The 20,634-nt window shown below is 36.3% G+C and overlaps 1 protein-coding gene across 1 annotated transcript in view; it reads left to right on the forward strand.

Annotated features, from left to right (window-relative positions):
* The window catches only part of LOC123284687 (centromere-associated protein E-like), a gene marked incomplete at its 5' end in the record, with an annotated part of 61,753 nt that overhangs the window by 13,349 nt on the left and 27,770 nt on the right, over positions 1-20,634 (forward strand). The window contains 9 exons of the mRNA XM_070506461.1: positions 1,516-1,567; positions 3,090-3,177; positions 3,526-3,655; positions 4,735-4,854; positions 5,983-6,141; positions 13,744-13,891; positions 14,772-14,860; positions 16,165-16,332; positions 20,387-20,461. Coding sequence (XP_070362562.1) covers positions 1,516-1,567; positions 3,090-3,177; positions 3,526-3,655; positions 4,735-4,854; positions 5,983-6,141; positions 13,744-13,891; positions 14,772-14,860; positions 16,165-16,332; positions 20,387-20,461 — 1,029 coding nt within the window. The remainder of the gene's footprint in view (positions 1-1,515; positions 1,568-3,089; positions 3,178-3,525; positions 3,656-4,734; positions 4,855-5,982; positions 6,142-13,743; positions 13,892-14,771; positions 14,861-16,164; positions 16,333-20,386; positions 20,462-20,634) is intronic.

Genomic DNA, 20,634 nt, shown 5'->3' on the forward strand with positions numbered 1-20,634 from the left:
CTGAGACAGGACTCCAAAGCAGAAGTGTGTAATCACCTGCTCATCACTGGAGGTCTCCACAGAGACAAATAATTTAAATCTTTGACTTTCTTTTAATGCATTAAGAATATTTGCGGAGGCTTTACAGTGTTCTGAGCCCAGGACTGGGCTCTGAGATTAAAAGAGTAAAGAAGACATCCCTCCATACTTACTGTCTCCATGGCAACCTCCCTAGTCCAGGCCGCCTTGTCTCCATTCACATTCCTGCCCCAGCCTCCTAACTGGGCTCCTGGCTACGGTCTTGCCCCTCTCCAATCTGTTTGCCCCCCAGGGGCCCAGGTGACCCTTGAGGAAGTTCAGTCAAGCATGTCACTCTTGTCAAAGCCGTCCAATGGCTTCCCATTGCATCCCAAAAACCCACTTCTGTACCCTATCTTGTCCCATCTCTCCTTCACCAACTCTGCCACACTGCCCTTTCCATTTCTTGAACACACCAAGCTCATTTCTGCTTTGTGACTGGTGTGCTGGTTGTTCTTTAATCTGGAGTATGGTTCCCTTGGTCTTTGCAGGGCTGGCTCCCTCTTCTCCGTCCTTCCAGATCTTAGCTGAATTGGGGGACTTCCCCTGCCATCCTGCCCAAAGAGCCTGTCCTGTCCTTTCCTCTTCCCACTTCTAACACTCTGTTTAAATTGTCTGTATTACGCTTAACATGCTATGTTTCTTATTTGTTTGTCTTTTTCTCTCCTCTCACTAACTTCCTCCTCCCCGAGTCCCACCCTGTGCAGAACATAAGCTGAGAGCAGGGTCCTCATTTGCCTGTTGCGCTGCCATATCCCTAGCACCTAACGTGCTGCCTGCAGCACGACAGGCAGTCAGTTCTTTCCAACAATATTTGTGAAATGGAAGAGAGGCCCATGGTTTTAAAGATGCTACAGTGTGGTCAGAGACGCAAATAACTAGCTCAACACAGTAAGTGCTATAATAACCAGTCATATCTATAAAGACCTCTGGGTACACCGTTGAAAGGTCAATTCATTCACGGTATAGGGAAGGAAGGATCAAGTTGACAAAGCTACACTGGGAAGGTGGCAGTTGCCTTTGGTCGTGAAGGAAGAGTAGGGGCAGACTAGAACATCAGAATCAGCGAAACACAGGGAATGGCAAAGGGTAGCTGTGCATGGTGTGGAGGGCATAGTCCGTAGTTCAGCCAGAGTTAAGAGTAACTGATGGACAGAAATGAGGCTAGAGCAACACAAGTGCCGGATTATAAAGAATCGTATTCACCATGGTAAGATTTCGAACTTTGTGTAGGAAAGTGAACCTATTCTGGCAGCATTATGGAGGAGGTATTATAAAGAAGGAACAAGATGTTGAGCTCAGTTTGACTCAGACAAGGGAAGGCTTAAATAGTGAGGTGAGAAACAAGGAAACAGATGGGGTGTTCAGATAAACCATGGGTTAAAAATGTTCTTCCAGTACTTTGGATTTTATTATTTCAAGTTACACTTCCTAAAGGTTTATTTTCATCTCCTGCAGAATTTGGTTGATCTTGCAGGCAGTGAAAGAGCTGCTCAAACAGGTGCTGAAGGTAATGAAAACTCATGAAATATTTTGGTCTGAAAGTCCTCCTGTTCTTTAACAGAGTAAAAGTGCCACCATGCATTTTAGAGACTAATAAAGTAATGATGATAATTTTGTGATAAAAGTCTTTAACAGAAAAAGCAGCTTCCTTATCTGGCTTATTATCTGCTTTGTGCTGCTGTAGCGTTAGTTAAAAAGATGAAACTCTGTCGTTGACAGGATTTATAGTTGGAAAGCTCCTGAGAGTCCCATGAACACCATAATCAGTAAGGAAATTCAGAAAAGTGGCAGGATACAAAATTAATCTATAGACATGAGCACCTCCTAACACAACAGCCGGTTGGAATATTTAATGTACGAAAAGACCCCCTTTGCAATAATGACTTAAAAGGCATAATACCTAGGAAGAAACTCAACAAAAATTGTATAAGACCAAAATAAGGAAAACATTAAAACAGACCTGAAAGAGGTAACCAAACACTGAGACAAATGAAAACGCATACTTAGATGGGAAGTTTCAGAACCATAAAGATGTCAGGCCTCTCTCTGTGTTAGTTTCCTGCAGCCTGACATAGAGACACTCAGCTGAGTGTGGCCTGTACCCACCACACCAGTGGATCCTCAGACCTGTGAACAAGAAATAAATGCCTGTTGCTTTAAGCTGGCTTGTTAAACAGCAGTATTCCAGCAATAGCTGAATAACGCACCTGTGCAATAACTGCTGTTCAGAAGGATTTGTTGCAGTATTTTTTGTGTACATGGCAGATTGAACACCTGCATGTCCCTCAGCAGGGTGCTAGGTAAATAAATTCTGATACATCCATACAATGGAATTCTATGCTGTAAAAAAGAGTGAAAAAGACCAATGTTTACCAATAAGATAGATGATATATTGCCAAGTGAAAAAAGCAAAGTGCAAAATAGTGTGTAAAGTATGTTACTATTTATGTAAAGAAGAAAGGGGAAAAATTAATACGTATGAACTTGTATTTCTAAAAATCTCTAGAAGAATAAACTAATAATAGTTCTTGGTTAGAGCGATAGGAACTGGTTGAAAGGAGAATAAAGTGAGAGAAACCTTTTTCAGTAGACTTCCGTTTAAGACATGTGAGCATATTAACAGTTTAAAAATAAGGACTTTTGGTTGTGAACCTCTAGGAACTAACTTGGTTGCACGTCATTAGTTGCCTGTATTGGAGGTTTGGAAAAATAGATTTGAATTGAGGAGTTCGAGGAGCTCTTTTAGGACGTGGTGCAGACATGGGCTTTCCTGCATTCTTATTCTTTTCTTAGTCGTCTTTTTCGAGCTGTTTCTCTTGGGTGAGAGCCTTTCTGCTTCACGTGATGGGTGGGAGGAAGGGAAGGGCGCCTGTCAGCAGTGGGAGGAAAGGTGGGCGCAGATCTAATTTGAAGCACAGACTGTAGCATCTGACCCTGCAATTTCTAATTTCTCCCATAAATTACTGATAAATAAGTTCATCATCTAGTACAGGGGCCAATTTGTTTTCTTATTTATTTAATAAATGCAGGCGTGCGACTCAAGGAAGGCTGTAATATAAATCGTAGCTTATTTATTTTGGGACAAGTGATCAAGAAACTTAGTGATGGACAAGTTGGGTAAGTTTGTCCCATTGTACATTTACCTATTAATGCTTACGTTTTTCATTAGGTTGAAAATTATGATATTTCAGTGACACTCAAATAAATGTACTGATACCCCTGTATGTTCAAAAGCTTCTGTGATTCTATGAGCATGCGTTGCTTCTTATATGTATGACCGTGACCTACTAAATTTACTTTATATTTTAAATATTTTCTAGTTAGTAGTTTTGCTCTGCCTCAAGTAACCAGTAAAGAATGAATTTTTTAAACTGTAGCAAATTTAAGGTTCTGCGTTAAAAATAAACCACTTTTGTTATATAAAAAGTTTTACTCTTTTTCTCCCCAAACTCATCTCTCACTAAGTGGTTTCATAAATTATCGAGATAGCAAATTAACACGAATTCTCCAGAATTCCTTGGGAGGAAATGCAAAAACACGCATTATCTGCACAATTACTCCAGTGTCTTTGGATGAAACCCTGACTACTCTCCAGGTGAGTTTGATTTTTATCTCGAATCAATATGGGGGAAATCATCTTTCAGAAGGAAAAATTAGCTACTAAAATTAGGTGTAATTTTTTGTAATTGACATAACATACCTGTTAAAATAAAATTGGTGTGTCTACTAAATAGCATTCCTTAATCTTCCCAAACTTCAATCATTCATATCCTGCCTCCCCAATTTTTGCCACATCCAACAATATTTTATTGAAATTGACTTGATTTTTTCTTAAATAACTCACTTTTTAAATTTAACTTATTATAAAAGGAAACTTTCTATCAGTCCCATAAATGAAAAACTGGTTATCACTTGGAACAAACAGAAGGTGACCCAAAAAATGGGTGTGCGTGTTTATAACAAAATAATTCTTAAGTTCCTGCTAACAAATTGTTGCCTGCCTTTGCTCTGAGCCTAAGGCCTGTATTTTCTGTTTTCAAAAGAAAAGAAGAATGAGAACTGTCAGTAGAATAGCTGTCTCAATGAAGGGTTCAGTGTTATTTAATGGGCACCCTCACGTACCCAGTTAAAGTTACTTTTGACACTCATGCTCTAAGAAACATCACTTTAAGTAGCTATTGAGCGCTGGATCAAGGTTCTGTCAGAGAAACAAAGGTAGGAGATAGCGTTCCTGGCTTCACAGAATTTATAGTCTTATAGTGAAGATAAGACCTGTCTTCCAGCGTGATTTCCTTGGATTAAAAGTTAAGTGGCTAATAAGTAGGACAGAGTTCAAAGGAAGGAGAGGTGCTTTTGACTGGAAGTGAAGCTTCAGCGCAGAGGGAGCATTTGCCCTGGACTTTGAGGAGTAGATGGATTCCAGTGAGCCAGGGTGTGTAGGCTCTCTGTTGGCATCTGTCTTCAAGATATTTCTCTGACCCTCCTGAAGACTAGTGGCAAAGGTAAGTTATGGACATTGTTACAGGGACGTAGAATGCTGTGTGTTCAGAAGCTGTAAGCCACCTGGGAAGCTTTTACTGATGTTTCTTTACAAAAGAAAATTACAAGAAACCTAAATATTAATTAAACTAATCTTTTGGTGTCAACGTTTAACACTCTTGTATTTTTTCCCAGTTTGCCAGCACTGCTAAATATATGAAGAATACTCCTTATGTCAATGAGGTGTCTAGTGATGAAGCTCTCCTGAAAAGATATAGAAAAGAAATAATGGATCTTAAAAAACAATTAGAGGAGGTATGTATGAACTGTGTATTTCAGTAAAGAATAGAGATGGATTTAGAATTGAGATCTGCCTACATGCCCAGAGACTCTTAAATCCTCAATATCTGAGTTCTACAATCTAAATTTAAAACAAGTAGTTTTTAACTAAGGAGAAATCAACCCGTAAAAACTTTACTATAAACTGCAAGATTTGGTTTCTTGAAATTATTTTAGATTTTGTTTTTCATTTCCAAAGGGCAAAATTTGAGATTTTCAAATGGGCCAAGTAGAGATACGTTTTTTTAAGAGATAAAAACTGTCACAAATACAGAGAATTAGGTTAAAAAGAGAGACGATGAATAGTGTTTAAAACTACTTTGTTTCATTTTACATTATCTTGAATTCCTCTTCTAGCCCTAAGATAGCAATCTAATAAGATAGCATAATTGCTTGTCATTACCATTTGTTTGTTTAAACCATCATGGTCCCCAGTCTGTAAAAAACTTACATTTTACTGATCTTTTTAAAAATGACCTAAAATGTCAAATGGCGGTCTTAGAAGGATCTCTCTTCCTTTGCTATAGGTATTCAAGTCTCTGCTTTATGATTTCTCTGCCTATTTATATATTTTTAGTCAATTAATAGAATTGCTTTAACAGCATTGATATAATCTTATACATGGCATATAGAATAGTGACATGAGGAGAAATGTATATTTTACCCTATTATAAGTTTGAGAAATTATTGATTATGGTAACTGCATATTGGTGTTCTGCAGGTAGGGCATATTTTATTTCAATAAAATTAAAATTCTCAGGCCAGCCCTGTGGCCTAGTGGTTAAGTTTGTTGCACTCCACTTTGGCAGCCCGGGTTCAGTTGCCATCCGCAGACCTACACCACTTGGCGGCCATGCTGTCCTGTTGTCCCATGTACAAAATGGAGGAAGATAGGCACAGATGTTAGCTCAGGGCAAATCCCTTTCAAGCAGAAAGAGAAAGATAGGTACAGATGTTAGCTCAAGGTGAATCTTCCTCAGCAAAAAAAAAAGAAAAGAAAAATTCTCAAAACTCACATACAAATTTATATTTTTTTAAACTATACTTTCAAGGTTTTAAAACCTACCTACATTTATTAACGTAACCCAATATTACATTCTTTAGGTTTCTTTAGAGACTCGGGCCCAGGCAATGGAAAAAGACCAATTGGCCCAACTTTTGGAAGAAAAAGATTTGCTTCAAAAAGTGCAGATTGAGAAAATTCAAAACTTAACACGAATGCTAGTGACCTCTTCTTCCCTCACATCACAACAGGAATTAAAAGTAAAATTTAAAAGACAACAGCTTCTTTTCTTCTTCTTTTTTATTATTGTTTTTTTTAATTGCAGTAACTTTGGTTTATAACAGTATATAAATTTCAGGTGTATATCGTTATATTTCAATTCCTATGTAGATTATATCATGCTGACCACCAAAAGACTAATTACCATCACCACACATGTGCCTAATCATGCCTTTCAACCTCTTCTCTCCCCCTTTCCCCTCTGGTAACCACCAATCCAATCTCTGTTGCTATGGGATTGTCTTTTGTTGTTTTTATCTTCTATTTGTGAGTGAGATCATACAATGTTTGACTTTCTCCCTCTGACTTTTTACTCTCAGCAGCAATACCCTCAAGGTCCATCCTTGTTGTCACAATTAGCCAGATTTCATCCTTTTTTATGGCTGAGTAGTATTCCCTTGTGTATATATACCACATCTTCTTCATCCATTCATCCCTTGACGGGCACCTAAGTTGCTTCCAAGTCTTGGCTATTGTGAATAAGCCTACAGTGAACATAGGAGTGCATGTATCTTTACGCATTCACGTTTTGACGTTCTTTGGATAAATACCCAAGAGTGGAATAGCTGGATCATATGGTAGGTCTAGTCTTAATTTTTTGAGCCATCTCCATACTGTTTTCCATAGTGACTGCACCAGTTTGCACTCCCACCAGCAGTGTATGAGGGTTCCCTTCTCTCTACATCCTCTCCAACACTTATTGTTTCCAGTCTTGTTAATTATAGCCATTCTGACAAGAGTGAGGTGATATCTCATTATAGCTTTGATTTGCATTTCTCTGATAGTGATGTTGAACATCTTTTCATGTGCCTGTTGGCCATCCGTATATCTTCTTTGGAGAAATCTCCATTCAGATCTTTTGCACATTTTTGAACTGGGTTTTTGGTTTTTTTGTTGTTGAGATGTATGAGTTCTTTGTATATTTTGGATATTCACCCCTTTTTTGATATATGGTTTACAAACATCTTCTCCCAATTGTTAGGCTGTCTTTTCCTTTTCTTGATGGCTTCCTTTGCTGTGCAGAAGCTTTTTAGTTTGATGTAGTCCCATTTGTTTATTTTTTATATTGTTTCTCTTGCCCAGTCAGGCATGGTATTTGAAAATATGCTGCTAAGACCGATGTCAAAGAGTGTACTGCCTATGTTTTCTACTAGAAGTTTCGTGGTTTCAGGTCTTATATTCAAGTCTTAAATCCATTTTGAGTTGATTTTTGTGCATGGTGTAAGGTAATGGTCTACTTTCATTCTTGGGCATGTGGCTGTCCAGGTTTCCCAACACCATTTATTGAAGAGACTCTACTTTCTCCATTGTATGCTCTTGGCTCCCCTGTCAAAAATTAGCTGTCCATAGATGTGTGGGTTGATTTCTGGACTCCTGGACTCTGGATTCTGTTCCATTGATCTGTGTGTCTGTTTTTATGCCATACCATGCTGTTTTGGTTACTATAGCTTTGTAGTATATTTTGAAATCAGGGAGTGTGACGCCTCCAGCTTTGTTCTTTTTTCTCAGGGTTCCTTTGGCTATTCTGCGTCTTTTGTTGTTCCATATAAATTGTAGGATTCTTTGTTCTATTTCTGTGAAAAATGTTGTTGGAAATTTGATTGGGATTGCACTGAATCTGTAGATTACTTTAGGAAGTATGGACATTTTAACTATGTTTATTCTTCCAATCCAAGAGCATGGAATAGCCTTCCATTTCTTTACATCTTCTTCAATTTCTTTCAACAATGTTTTATAGTTTTCAGTGTACAAACCTTTCACCTCCTTGGTTAAGTTTATTCCTAGATATTTTATTCTTTTTTGTTGCAACTGTAAATGGGATTATATTCTTAATTTCTCTTTCTGCCACTTCCTTGTTAGTGTATAGAAACGCAACTGATTTTTGTATGTTGATTTTGCATCCTGAAACTTTGCCGTATTTGTTTATTAGTTCGAGAAGTTTTTGGTGGGTTCTTAAGGGTCTTCTATATATAAAATCATGTCATCTGCAGCTAGTGACAGTTTCACTTCTTCCTTTCCAATCTGACCGCTGTTTATTTCGTTTTCTTTCCTGATTGCTCTGACTAGGACTTCCAATACTATGTTAAATAAGAGTGGTGACAGTGGGCATCCTTGTCTGGTTTCTGTTCTTAGAGGGATAGCTTTCAGTTTTTCTCCATTGAGAATGATATTAGCTGTGGGTTTGTCATATATCAGCTTTATTATGTTGAGGTACTTTCCTTCTATACCCAATTTATTTAGAGTTTTTATCATAAATGGATGCTATATCTTGTCAAACGCTGTCTCTGCATCTATTGAGATGATCATGGGATTTTTATTTTTCATTTTTGTTAATGTGGTGTATCACGTTAATAGATTTGCAGATGTTGAACCATCCCTGCATCCCTGGAATAAATCCCACTTGATCATGGTGTATGAAATTTTTAATGTATTGTTGTAGTTGATTTGCTAGTATTTTGTTGAGGATTTTTGCATCGATGTTCATCAGTGATATGAGCCTGTAATTTTCTTCTTTTGTGTTGTCCTTGTCTGCTTTTGGTATCAGGATGATGTTGACTTCGTAAAATGAATTTGGAAGCTTCCTCTCTTCTTCAATTTTTTGGAAGAGTTTGAGAAGGATAGGATTAAGTCTTTGAATGTTTGGTATAATTCACCAGGGAAGCCGTCTGGTCCTGGACTTTTATCTTTTGGGAGGTTTTTGATAACTGTTTCAATCTCCTTACTGGTGATCGGTCTATTCACATTCTCTACTTCTTCTTGATTCAGTTTTGGAAGGTTGTATTAGTCTAAGAATTTATCTATTTCTTCTAGATTATCCAGTTTGTTAGCGTATAGCTTTTCATAGTATTCTTTTATAATCTTTTGTATTTCTGAGGTATCTGTTGTAATTTCTCCTCTTTGATTTCTGATTTTATTTATCTGAGCCTTCTCTTTTTTTCTTGGTGAGTCTAGCTAAAGGTTCGTCGATGTTGTTTATCTTTTCAAAGAATCAGCGCTGAGTTTCATTGATTTTTTTTCCTGGTTTTTTTTAGTCTCTATTTCATTTATTTCTGCTCTGATTTTTATTACTTCCTTCCTTCTACTGATTTTGGGCTTTGTTCTTCTTTTTCCAGTTCCTTTAGGTGCACTGTTAGACTGTTTATTTGGGATTTTTCTTCTTTGTTGAGGTAGGCCTGTATTGATATAAACTTCCCTCTTAAAACCGCTTTTGCTGTATCACATAGACTTTGGCCTGTCGTAGTTTCATTTTCATTTGTCTCCAGATATTCTTGATTTCTCATTTGATTTCTTCTTTGACTCAATTGTTGTTCAATAGCATTTTGTTTAAGCTCCATCCATTTGTGGCTTTTCTGATTTTCTTCCTGTAGTTGATTTCTAGTTTCATACCATTGTGGTCAGAAAAGATGCTGGGTATTTTTTCAGTCTTCTTAAATTTATTGAGACTTGTTTTGTGGTCTAATATGTGATCTGTCCTGGAGAATGTTCCATGTCCGTTTGAAAAGAATGTGTATTCTGCAGGTTTGGGATGGAATGTTCTATACATGTGTACTAAGTCCATCTGGTCTAATATGTCATTTAAGGCCAACGTTTCCTTATTGATCTTTTGTTTTGATGATCTCTCCTTTGGTGTAAGTGGATTGTTAAAGTCCTCTACTATTATTGTGTTGCTATTTCTCCTTTTATGTCTGTTAATAATTGCTTTATATGTCGAGGTGCTGTTATGTTGGGTGCATAGATATTTGTAAATGTTAAATATTCTTGTTGGATCATTCCCTTTATCATTATGTAGTGCCCTTTGTCTGTTGTTACAGTTTTTATTTTAAAGTCTATGTTTTCTGATATGAATATTGCTACCTCAGCTTTCTTTTCATTGCCATTTTCATGGAGTATCTTTTTCCATTCCTTCTCTTTCAGTTTGTGAGTGTCTTTAAGTCTGAAATGCATCTCTTGTATGCAGCACATATATGGGTCTTATTTTTTTTATGAAAGATGACAGCTTAAACTTGATATATAGGGAATAGAATTGGTATTCTTATATGCTTATTATATAGCTATGTGTTTCTTATCCTTTGATACAGTATATTTTAGGAAAGAACCTTTTGTGTATTTGCCTATACCTCAACAACACCTAGAACGTTCATTAAAAATACTTAACCCTGATTCCCATATGAAGAGATCCTAATTCAGAAAGTCTGGGATGTAGTCAAGGAATCTATTTGCACTATACTTCTTATGAAATTCTAATGAAATTGATTAGGTGATTGGAAACCACAGGTGTCTAGAGTATGTGGTAATATTTTCTATTTAATGAAACAGAAATAGTAATCTCAGGAAAATTTATCTAGACTATAAATCAACATAGTAATCAAAATTCTGGCTTCCAGTCTGTGTGCTTTTGTTTTTACCAGAGTAGGGGTTTATTTATCCAGCAGATGTTTTGGGGAGTGATAGTGTCATGGTTAAGAGAATGGCCTCTGGAGCTGGACTTTCTGGATTTGAATCCCAGTTCTGTCAATTCCTAACTCTCGACCTTGGGCCCTTTCTTAAATACTTTTTGCTGCAGTTTCCTTATCTGTGAGAAAGCTTGATCCTCACCTCATAGGACTGATGTGACAATTAAGTGAAGTGATATATAGAATGTGCTTAACACTATACTCTCCATACAGCAAATCCTCAATAAGTGTATGCTGTTAAGATTATTATTAATAGACGCTACCTTTAAGTCCACCATACCAGGTAAATGGAAGGCATCAAAACCATCTGTTGGCTCAGCCATGAGTAGGAAACAGCCCAAGGAAAGGGGTAGGGAAAAGTATGCCGGTTAGACATCTACATGTACAAAAGCTTGGAGTCGTGAGAAAACATATTTCTTGGACTTAAAATATTCTGGTGGCAGGGGCATTTAAACCACATTGTAGGATTCGAACATTGCATTATGCTAAGGATATGGGAAAGCCTTGTAGGTAACATGATTGGAATTGCTGTTTAGAAAGATGTGGCTACTGTGTACCTACAATTGATTGGGCCTCCACAAGGCTTGTGGCTCTGGAGATGGAAAAAAAATGGGTAAATTGGAGAGCTATTTGGGAGACAGACTCGACAGAACTTTGTGATTGTTTCAACATGGGGACATGGAAAGGGAGAAGGAAGCATCTAGAATGACATGCACACATTACTGGGCTTGCTGGATAGCTGGTAGCAGTATTTGTTGAGTTAAGGAACATTGAGTGAAGAGCAGTGGAGCTGTCCAGTGTTTTATTTGGGTCAGCTCTAGTTTAAGGTGTCAGGCAGTTGAAAATGCAAATATATGAAAATCAAGTGAAAGATCTGGGATGGAGATATCAATTTGGGCATTAACTACTGCAAATCCAAATTAAAGTCGTGAGAATGGATGAGCTTGCTCTGGGAGCATGTTGAGAATGAAAAGAACAGAGGGCCAAAGATAAGATCCTCCCAAACAACTTTTTAGGTAAAAGCAAAACAGAGGAATGCCTAAAGGAGCCCAGGTTTAGCTCTAGAGTTAAGAAAGAAACCAGGTGAACGTGGTAAACTAAAAGAAGAGAATGTTGCATAGAGAGGTCACATTCTATGTCAGTGATGTCACGTTCTGCTGAGAAGTTAAATAAGACAAATATAGACTAAAACTTTTTGGATTTAGAAACAAGAAGCTCCTTTGCAAAAACAATTTGAGTTATGTATTGGGAATGAAAGCCACCTTGCAGTAGGCTGAGATGGCCCAAAGGCGTAGGATCTTGAATACAGTAGAAGGGTCTGGCCTTAGATAGAAGGAGAAACACTCCTTCATTATAACAAGGACAGAGGAAAAGGGTAGGAATCAATGCAAGTAATGCTTTTGTAAGTTTAGGCTTGTATTTTCTTTGTGAAATAGGAGGTTTAATTTTTCTTCTGTGGTGGCTGGAGATGGTAGAGACACAGTTTGTAGACCTGCTAAGGGTTTGAAATAGTCTCGCCTTTGTAGGGAATGGAAAAGAAAGCCAACGAGGGGGCAAGGAGTCTTGCCAGGCAGCCTTAAGGGCCCAGGTGATGTTGGTAGCCAGTCTTCTGGCTGTCCACACAGTGTTCAGGAGGCTAATAAAAGCTCAGATGGCAGTGTAATTCATCTGAGTGTACATTGTGATAGGATAGGTGTGGGGAACACAGAATGGGTCTAATAGTTTGAGACCATTGACCCAAAAATGTGATTGAACTGGTGATCTATAGAATCTAAGATGATGGGATGAGAGCCCAAAGGTAGCTGGCAGAAAGAAAACAGTGGATCAAGAGACTAGATGTCCCTCTTAAGCTAACTAGCTATAATGGGATTAACTGAATCACTGGGGTGGAAGGAGTTCTAGGTTTATGAGTTTCAGATGACAGGGTCCAGTGGCTTTGGGAGCGAATGGAGTTGAGCTGAAGGTCATGGGAATCAAGGATTTATATATGAATGTGCTTTTGCAGAGCAGGCTGTGGAAAGGGCTGGCCATTTCAAGCAGAAGCCATATATTCTGGGGACAACAGATAATCTTGACAGGCAACGCAGTGGAATGGGTGGTGGATAAGGTCTGAAGTTACAAGCATGGGCTCAGCCACCAATTGGCTGTATGACTGTACACAACTCATGTAAACTTTTTGGACACTCAGGCATCTATAAAGTGGATGTAGTAAGAGAGGATTGTTGAGAGGATCAAAAAAGATGAGATAATGCTTGTTCTAGTAAAGGGACAAGAGAGGAATATACCTGTAAAATATGGAAAAACACTTAGGCGGTGGTCAGAGAAAGAGAAAGCAGTAAAGCCAAGTGAGTGATGAGGACAGCTAGCTGGGTGGGACAAGAACCAGGAGACAGAGGTATCCCAGGAGGGATGAGGAAGAAGTAGAGAGACGAGGAAGAAGAGAACATAGAAACTAAAAGAAAATGTTGGCTAGAGAGAAGGAAGGAGTGAAGGGTTTGTTTTTGAAAAAATCAAAAGCAGAAAACAGAGGCTTGAGCATTCTTAAAGCCCAGTGGAAGAAGGTAGTGAAGACGACAGATGAACAGATACCTGAGGGAACAGAGTCCCAAGGGAGAACGGAAGGAACAAGATTAGGAGCGCTGGTTGGATCGTGAGCTTTATAAACTGGCAAAGAATTGGCATGGGAATGGCCCTGTGGAAGATTTACTTGCTGAGGGAAGTTCAAATGGGCTGCCTGTCTGTTCCTTCCCAGTTAAGGCTGGGTTCCCAGAAGTGCTTTTGGTCACTATGTTGGTGGCTGTGCTGTCTTCTGTAACACCAGATTACTTGAAGGATTGATACTTAACTAATTCCTTTCAGTAAATTTGCAGAAATTCTTGTAAGTAAGCCTTCAAATACAAAATGAAATTTAAATAATAGTTTCATCAAATTTATTATGAAGTTAACACTAATTTGAAAAGTTTGAATATGTTTTCTTATCTCAGGATGTCCTTAGACTGATAAGATATTAAACTAGGCTGAATAAGAATTCTACCAAGTCAATGGTTGTTAAAAATGGAAACTAGTTCCCTTGTTTTATGATGTTTGAGCCAGATGTGTGTGAGGTAATTTTGATTTCTTCTTCTTTAGGCTAAAAAAAAACGAAGAGTCACTTGGTGTGTTGGCAAAATTAACAAAATGAAGGATTCAAACTATGTAAATGAGTTTAATGTACCAGAGAATGTAACAACAAAGACACATAAGTCTGCTCTAACTTTAGGAGGAGAAATTGATGAATGTGAGTTCTTCTTCAACTACTTTTAATTATAAAAGTATCCCTATAAAGAGAGACTTTATTTATAACTCAGTTAATGTGATAAACACAGTTAAATAAAATGTATGTATTTTAGATGTGATTACAATGATAAAAATAAGTAATTTTAAGAAAGTGAACATTGATGAAGTTCTCTATTTTTTCCAGATCTCTTAAGAATGATGTGCTGTAGTTGAAACATTTGAGACAGATATTTTTATTTTTTGTTTTTGTTTTAATCACTGCTCATTAAGTTAGTACCCATATAATGTCTGGCTTAAACTTTGCTAATCTTGAAAGGGTAGCATTTACACAGGAATCTGTTGCAAAGTTTGTCTCTAACATTATAAGTATTTTTTAGGGGCATTTAAAAATCTGCTTACAATGATTAAATCTCAAATTTAGAATTTGTCCTTTTAACCTATACAGTCGCACGTTGATTAATGATGGGACGTGTTCTGAGAAGTGCATCTTTAGGCAATTTTGTTGTTGTGTGAACATCACAGAGTGCACTTACACAAACCTAGGTGGTACAGCCTGCTACACACCTGGGCTCTGTGGTACTAATCTTGTGGGACGCCTGTTGTATATGCAGTCCGTCCTTGACTGAAACGTCCTTATGCCGTGCATGAATGTGTTGTACTAAGGATCCTACATTTTATCACTAATTCTAACCAGTGATCTTAATTCACACGAGAATATAAATGATCACATCTGTTTATATATTCTTGGCATTCATACTGTGAGCACATATTAACTAATTTGAGCTTATTACCTCAGATCAGAATTTTTTTAATCTTTAATTTGAGTTTTAGGAAACTTAATAACATGTTTATGGATAAATTTCTTTTCCCCCTAATTATAGCTCTCTATTCAGAGTCTGATATTTTCAGTAACACTCTTGATACATTAACTGAGACAGAGTGGAATCCAGCAACAAAACTACTAAGTCAGGTAACTTAAATGTATTTTACAGAACATTATCCTTTTACTCTTCTTTAAATTCATTTGTTATTGATGTTTGCTGTTGTGGCACATTTCTAGCTCTGACTGTTTCAGTAGTAGTTGAGGTTCTTATTAAGGCTTCCCCAACTTGTTACACTCCTCGTTGGTAACTGTGGCATACAGAGAGAGGCTAAACATTTCCTAAAGTATGGTAATAGGTAAACCTTTGCTTCTAGTTTTTACCAGCAGATCTTGGTATCTATGATTTTTTGGTAAGTTTCTGTTTTGCCTTGGGCCATCCCTTGAAGGTAAAAAGGGCTGATTTTAAAAGTATCAAAATTCTCAGGCATAAAGTAGAATGGTGTATCAGGGAAGGGTAATATTGCCAAATAATGCTGAAAAATGAAAGTAAATAAAATTATATAGTCTTATGAAAACTTTAAGAAATAAGGAATACTGTAGTGAATACTTTAGTAAGTTTAGATTCCATGTTTGCTTTCTAGGCTGCTAATATTCAAAGAAATATAACATAGTCATATAAATGTATTTGTTAAAGAAAATTTCATTTTAATTTTGAAATAAAATTGCAGTGATTCTTGGGAATTGTTATTATCATTAGCTAACCATTATAATTAGTTGTAATGGTTCTTATAATTAATTATTATGGGGAATTATATGCTTTTGTGTCCCTAAAACACTCTGGAAGGTTTGTTGTTTTTTTCAAATCCCTAGTGTTGGTTTAGTTTCTTTTAACTCATGGCTTACTCTTCCTCATGATGGAACAGAAAGCAGAAACAGGCCTCTGTTCAGCACGGTGAGGCCTGGCAGCCGTTGGAGTTTTAGAAGTCAATAAATAATGGCTCCGTGTCACTTCCTAAATTCAGAGCTGTCTGAGAAATTAAACAGGAGTCAAGCAGGTGGAGAATTACATTATTAGCTTTATTACCAAGGAGCTTAAGGATCTGTGGTCAGATGACTTCCCATTATGTGCCCTACTCCTACTCCCGACTGAATTTTAAGTCAGGCACAGGCAGAGCATTTGTTTATATGATCTTTCTTTCTTTCTTTCTTTCTTTTTTAATTCTATCTCTTTGAAAATAGTCTTCCTCTATTCTATGTTAGCTAGTTTACCAAAAGGCAGACCTTCTGTTATGCTGTGGATCAAGCTAGACCATTGGGAAGATATTGGAGAATGGCCCAAACTACCAAATGATTCAAGGTTAAATGAATTATTTGACTAATCCAGATTTTAGTTAACAAAACAAAGAACTTGAATCCTCTCTGACTTGAAAATCTGGTTTTGTTTATAATAGGAAAACTTAGAAAGTGAGTTGAATTCACTTCGTGCTAACTATGATAGTCTGGTACTAGACTATGAACAACTAAGAAGAGAAAATGAAGAAATGGAATCGAAATTAAAAGAAAAGAATGATTTGCATGAATTTGAGGCTCTAGAAAGAAAAGCGGAAAAAGATCAAGAGGTAAAAGATGAAAAGATGTGGAAACACAAAACTAAACTAAAACTACACTTTGTGTGTGTGTGAGGAAGATTGGCCCTGAGCTAACATCTGCTGCTAATCTTCCTCTTTTTTTTGCTTGAGGAAGATTGTCCCTGAGCTAACATCTGTGCTGGTCTCCCTCTATTTTGTATGTGGGACACCATCACAGCATGGCTTGACGAGTGCTATGTAGGTCTGCACCTGGCATCCAAACCCATGGAGTGCACAAACTTAACCACTACACCACCAGGCTGGACCCTAAAACCACACTTTTAAAAGTATCATTTTCTTAAAGATGTTTATTTCTAAGGTTGATATATTGAAAACCCAACCATTTTCCATTTGTACACACAATTTAGAGAATTTAAGAAATAATCAGTTCATTTATATTGCTTTAAAAATAGTTAAATCATAATTGTTTCACTTGTGCTTGTGTGCAAGAAGAGGAAGGAATCAAAAACATCTTTGAGCAGGTTTGGTGAATCTGCCTATTGATGAATTAATCTTGAAGAAATTATTTCCTGATAATTTGTATGTTATCAATACTTTATTGAGTATACCAGAATTGCTGCCTAGAGCATAGCTGTTTCCTTCTGAGACCAATATGAATTTTAATATCTAGTGAATGTTTTATGTATGGATACTACATATTAATGGACTTCATTTTCTTTAGAAAGTATGTACCTAAGTAGTTAGAACATTATTAGAATAGCTGGGAAAGCTGATTTTGCATGTTTCTTTTCCCATAAGAGAGTTATTGTAAAAATTAGTATAACTAATATCAAGTAGTTTTAATGGAATTTTTAGAAATGAAACAGATTAGTTAAATTTTCTCAGTGTATAATGTTAGGCTACATGTTAAGAGAACCTAATCCCCAAATCATCAGACTTTGGAGACAGAAATTGTCCAAAAGATTCAAGAGATTTCTTAGTGCAGAGAGTCGTTAACTTAGAGTTTATAGACACGATGAAATTATTTTGCAGAAGTTTTGAACTCACTCATTTTTTGGGAACGAGAATCCATAGCTGTTATCATACTTGTGAAGTGATCTGTGATTCCCTCCAAAATTAAGAGCCAGTGTTTGGTGTGGTTAAAGTATGAGTTAATTTGCAGCTGCTTCTCAGATTTCTGTATGAATAGCCCAAAGGGACACAATCATTTTTCCTCTGTGTCATTGTTTAGTTTCTCACCCTCTTTTCCTTTTTAAAAGGAAAAAAGAATCCTGTGCCAAATATGTTATTTCCATTCTACCTACAAATTAGTTAATCCTACATTTCATAGGTATTATATCCTAAGACGCAAAAGTTTGTAAGTTCTCCAGAGTTTCATTTTACCTTTTTTAATATTCTCATATTGACAAAATGCAAAATGTCATGAAAAAAACAGTGGACTTCAGTCAGTAAAACTGGATTTTATTGAGAGGAGGTGGTCTGGCGTCATGGTTAAGAACAGGTTCTCTGGGGCCAGACTCCATGGATTTAAGCCCCAGTTTTGCTGCTCCCGACCTCACTGCGGATTCAAGCCTGGCACGCATTATTGACAAGGCCTTGAGCAAGCACCGAATTTCATAGGGCTTCCTTCCTGCGCGTCTCCACCCCTGAGGTTAGATCAGGTGCTTGCCAAGGCCCCTTCAAACTCCAAAATTTCATCTAAGTTTTTGTGTATTTCTTATTATAAATAATATGACGTAAAATTAACTTCGGGCATAAGTGTAGCAGTAATTTCTCTAATTTTTTATTACGTCATTTATATGTTCAATTAGTAAAAACTGAAGCTCACTGAATTGTCACACTCAAAAAGATTACAAAATAACAGAATGTATGACTTGAATCTCACATCTGGATTTTTTTTTCTTTTTTAACCACAGTCAAAGGGGAAAATAATCCTATTCTCTTCAGTTTTTCTTGGACATAAATTGAAATTCTAGGTTCTGTAAGGTAACATAAAAGATTAAGTAATAAAAACTTATTCTTTTCAAAGACAGTTTTACAATATCCATTCCATTTTAAACTGAAAATATTGTAAGTTTATGTGTATGCAGTAAAATATGTTCCAAAACATATATTTTGGGGAAAAGTTTAACCAAAAAAGAGTAAAAGTCAAATTATGGCTTTAGGACCTATGTCATTGCTCTGGTTTGCCAAAGGGTTTCACCAAAAATCACCAAAGCTGTGGATAATTCTCAAGTGGGAATATCATAATATAGGATGTTTAAATAGTGATTTTAGAGGGAGAAATAAGGTCAGTATCATCAAGCTCAGGGAACAAGAGAAATTTCAGTCCTGCTGCTTAAGAAAACAATGCAGATTTCAGCTCTAAGTTTCAGCAGGTGAAATGAAATACTTAAGTTCTTAAGACAAAAACTTGATTTATTTAATTTTATAATTTTCACAACTTGGAGATTTTTGTCTTAAGAACTTAAGTATTTCATTTCACCTGCGGAAAATTACAGCTGAAATCTACATTGTTTTCTTAAGCAGCAACAGATTAACTTTTGATCGTATTGTACACTTTATGCTCAGCATCTTAAACAATATGTTATTGGAAGGTTACACTCAGATCTTTACAAAAGTTGCTTCATCTTTTTCTGTTTATGAGAACCAATACTTCAAATGAAGTGCTATTTCAAATGAGAAGTGGGAGAATTTTTCCTTCTAAATCTTTATTTTCTAAATATTTTCCAAAATTAAGAATGATCATTTAGTTCTTTCTTTTTGGTAAATGTGCTTTTCTTGCACAAAAATTAGAAATAGGCAGTTTTCTTGCACGAAAGTTAGAAACAGAGAAGAAGAGGTAAAAGATGAAGCCAGTTTAAATTACAACCTATACAAATGTCTAAAACTTTGCCAAACAATTGGGCAGCCACTCACCACATGTGGCAGCTGGGCACTTGAATTGGGGCCAGTCTGAATTGACTTCAGTATGAAAAAAGAATGTAAAATATTTCATTTTTTTTTATATTGATTACATGAAGAAATGACAATATTTTGGATATATTAGGTTAAATAAAATGTATTATTAAAATTAATTCTACCTGTTTTATTTTTTAATGTGGCTACTAGTAAATTTTAAATTACAAATTTGGCTCACATTATATTTCTGTTGGATGATACTGCCCTAAAATAAGAACGTCAACACTAGTCTGAAATCTGAAACTAGTTTAGGATGGAAACAGCCAGTCACTTGCATTCTACTAGAATTTGCTTTTACTCTTTAAGGACTCATCTGATTATTAAGATTAAATAATTCTAAGGAAAAATATGTTTATCTTAGGAAATTGTAGTTTACTTGTTTTGAACACAAAAGTTTATGGTACTGAGATAGTTAATGCTATAGCTATTTTGATAGAAAGGAAACTTTAATAGAAATACTTATATCTTTAAGTATTCTTTATACTTTTAGACAGTTGGACAATGTAAAGCGATAACATCATCTTTCCAATATTCCCTGTGGAATAAACCAACAGGGTAGATAGTTGGTAATGCTGTGCATACCTCTGTAGCTTTGGTGAGCACCACATGGAACCAGCCTAATCCAAACCTGCATTCCAGATCACAACGCATTAACAAGCACGCCAGTGTAAAGCTAAATGGCTAATTCATGGGAAGAAAAAATCTTACGGGGTAAATACATTTATGCATTTAACTTACCCAAAACAAAAATCTATTCAGAGAATGTTTTTTAAAAGTTTGATTACAGTTCATCTCCTCCAAGTGATGCCTACTAATGTACTTTTGATGTTATTGTAACTTTATTAACAGATGATGTAACTGTTATTTGGGTTATGCCGAGGTTTTCTTCTTTGTTTTGTGGGGTTTTGGGATTTTTCGTTTGGTTAGTTGGGTTTGGTCTTTTGGGAGAGTTTTTGTATTTTTAAATAATGAGGTGCTCTGCTGCAGTAGCTTGAACAGTTATCTCTCAGCCCTTCTTACTGTGTTAGGTGATTCTGAAGCAGTGAATGAATGCTGTCTTTTTTTTTTTTTTGCTCTGTTTAACTATTGGTTTGCTCTGTTGCCTGTTCAGATGCTCTTACAGATGCAACTAATTCATGAAATTTCCAACTTAAAGAATTTAGTTAAGCATGCAGAAGTGTATAATCAAGATCTTGAGGTGAGCTTTTATGTTGATATTTCTGTTGATAAGGGACTAGAGCTATAAAATATACATCATATGTAATTGAACATGATTTCAGAAAAGAGAAGGAATTATATTTTTTAAGTATCAACTTTTAAATTTTACTGTCTAAACTATTAAATGTAAATTCTTTTTAATCCCTTAGAATT

This window comes from Equus asinus, chromosome 3 (genome assembly GCF_041296235.1).
Source record: "Equus asinus isolate D_3611 breed Donkey chromosome 3, EquAss-T2T_v2, whole genome shotgun sequence".
In the NCBI taxonomy this organism is placed as follows: domain Eukaryota; kingdom Metazoa; phylum Chordata; class Mammalia; order Perissodactyla; family Equidae; genus Equus; species Equus asinus.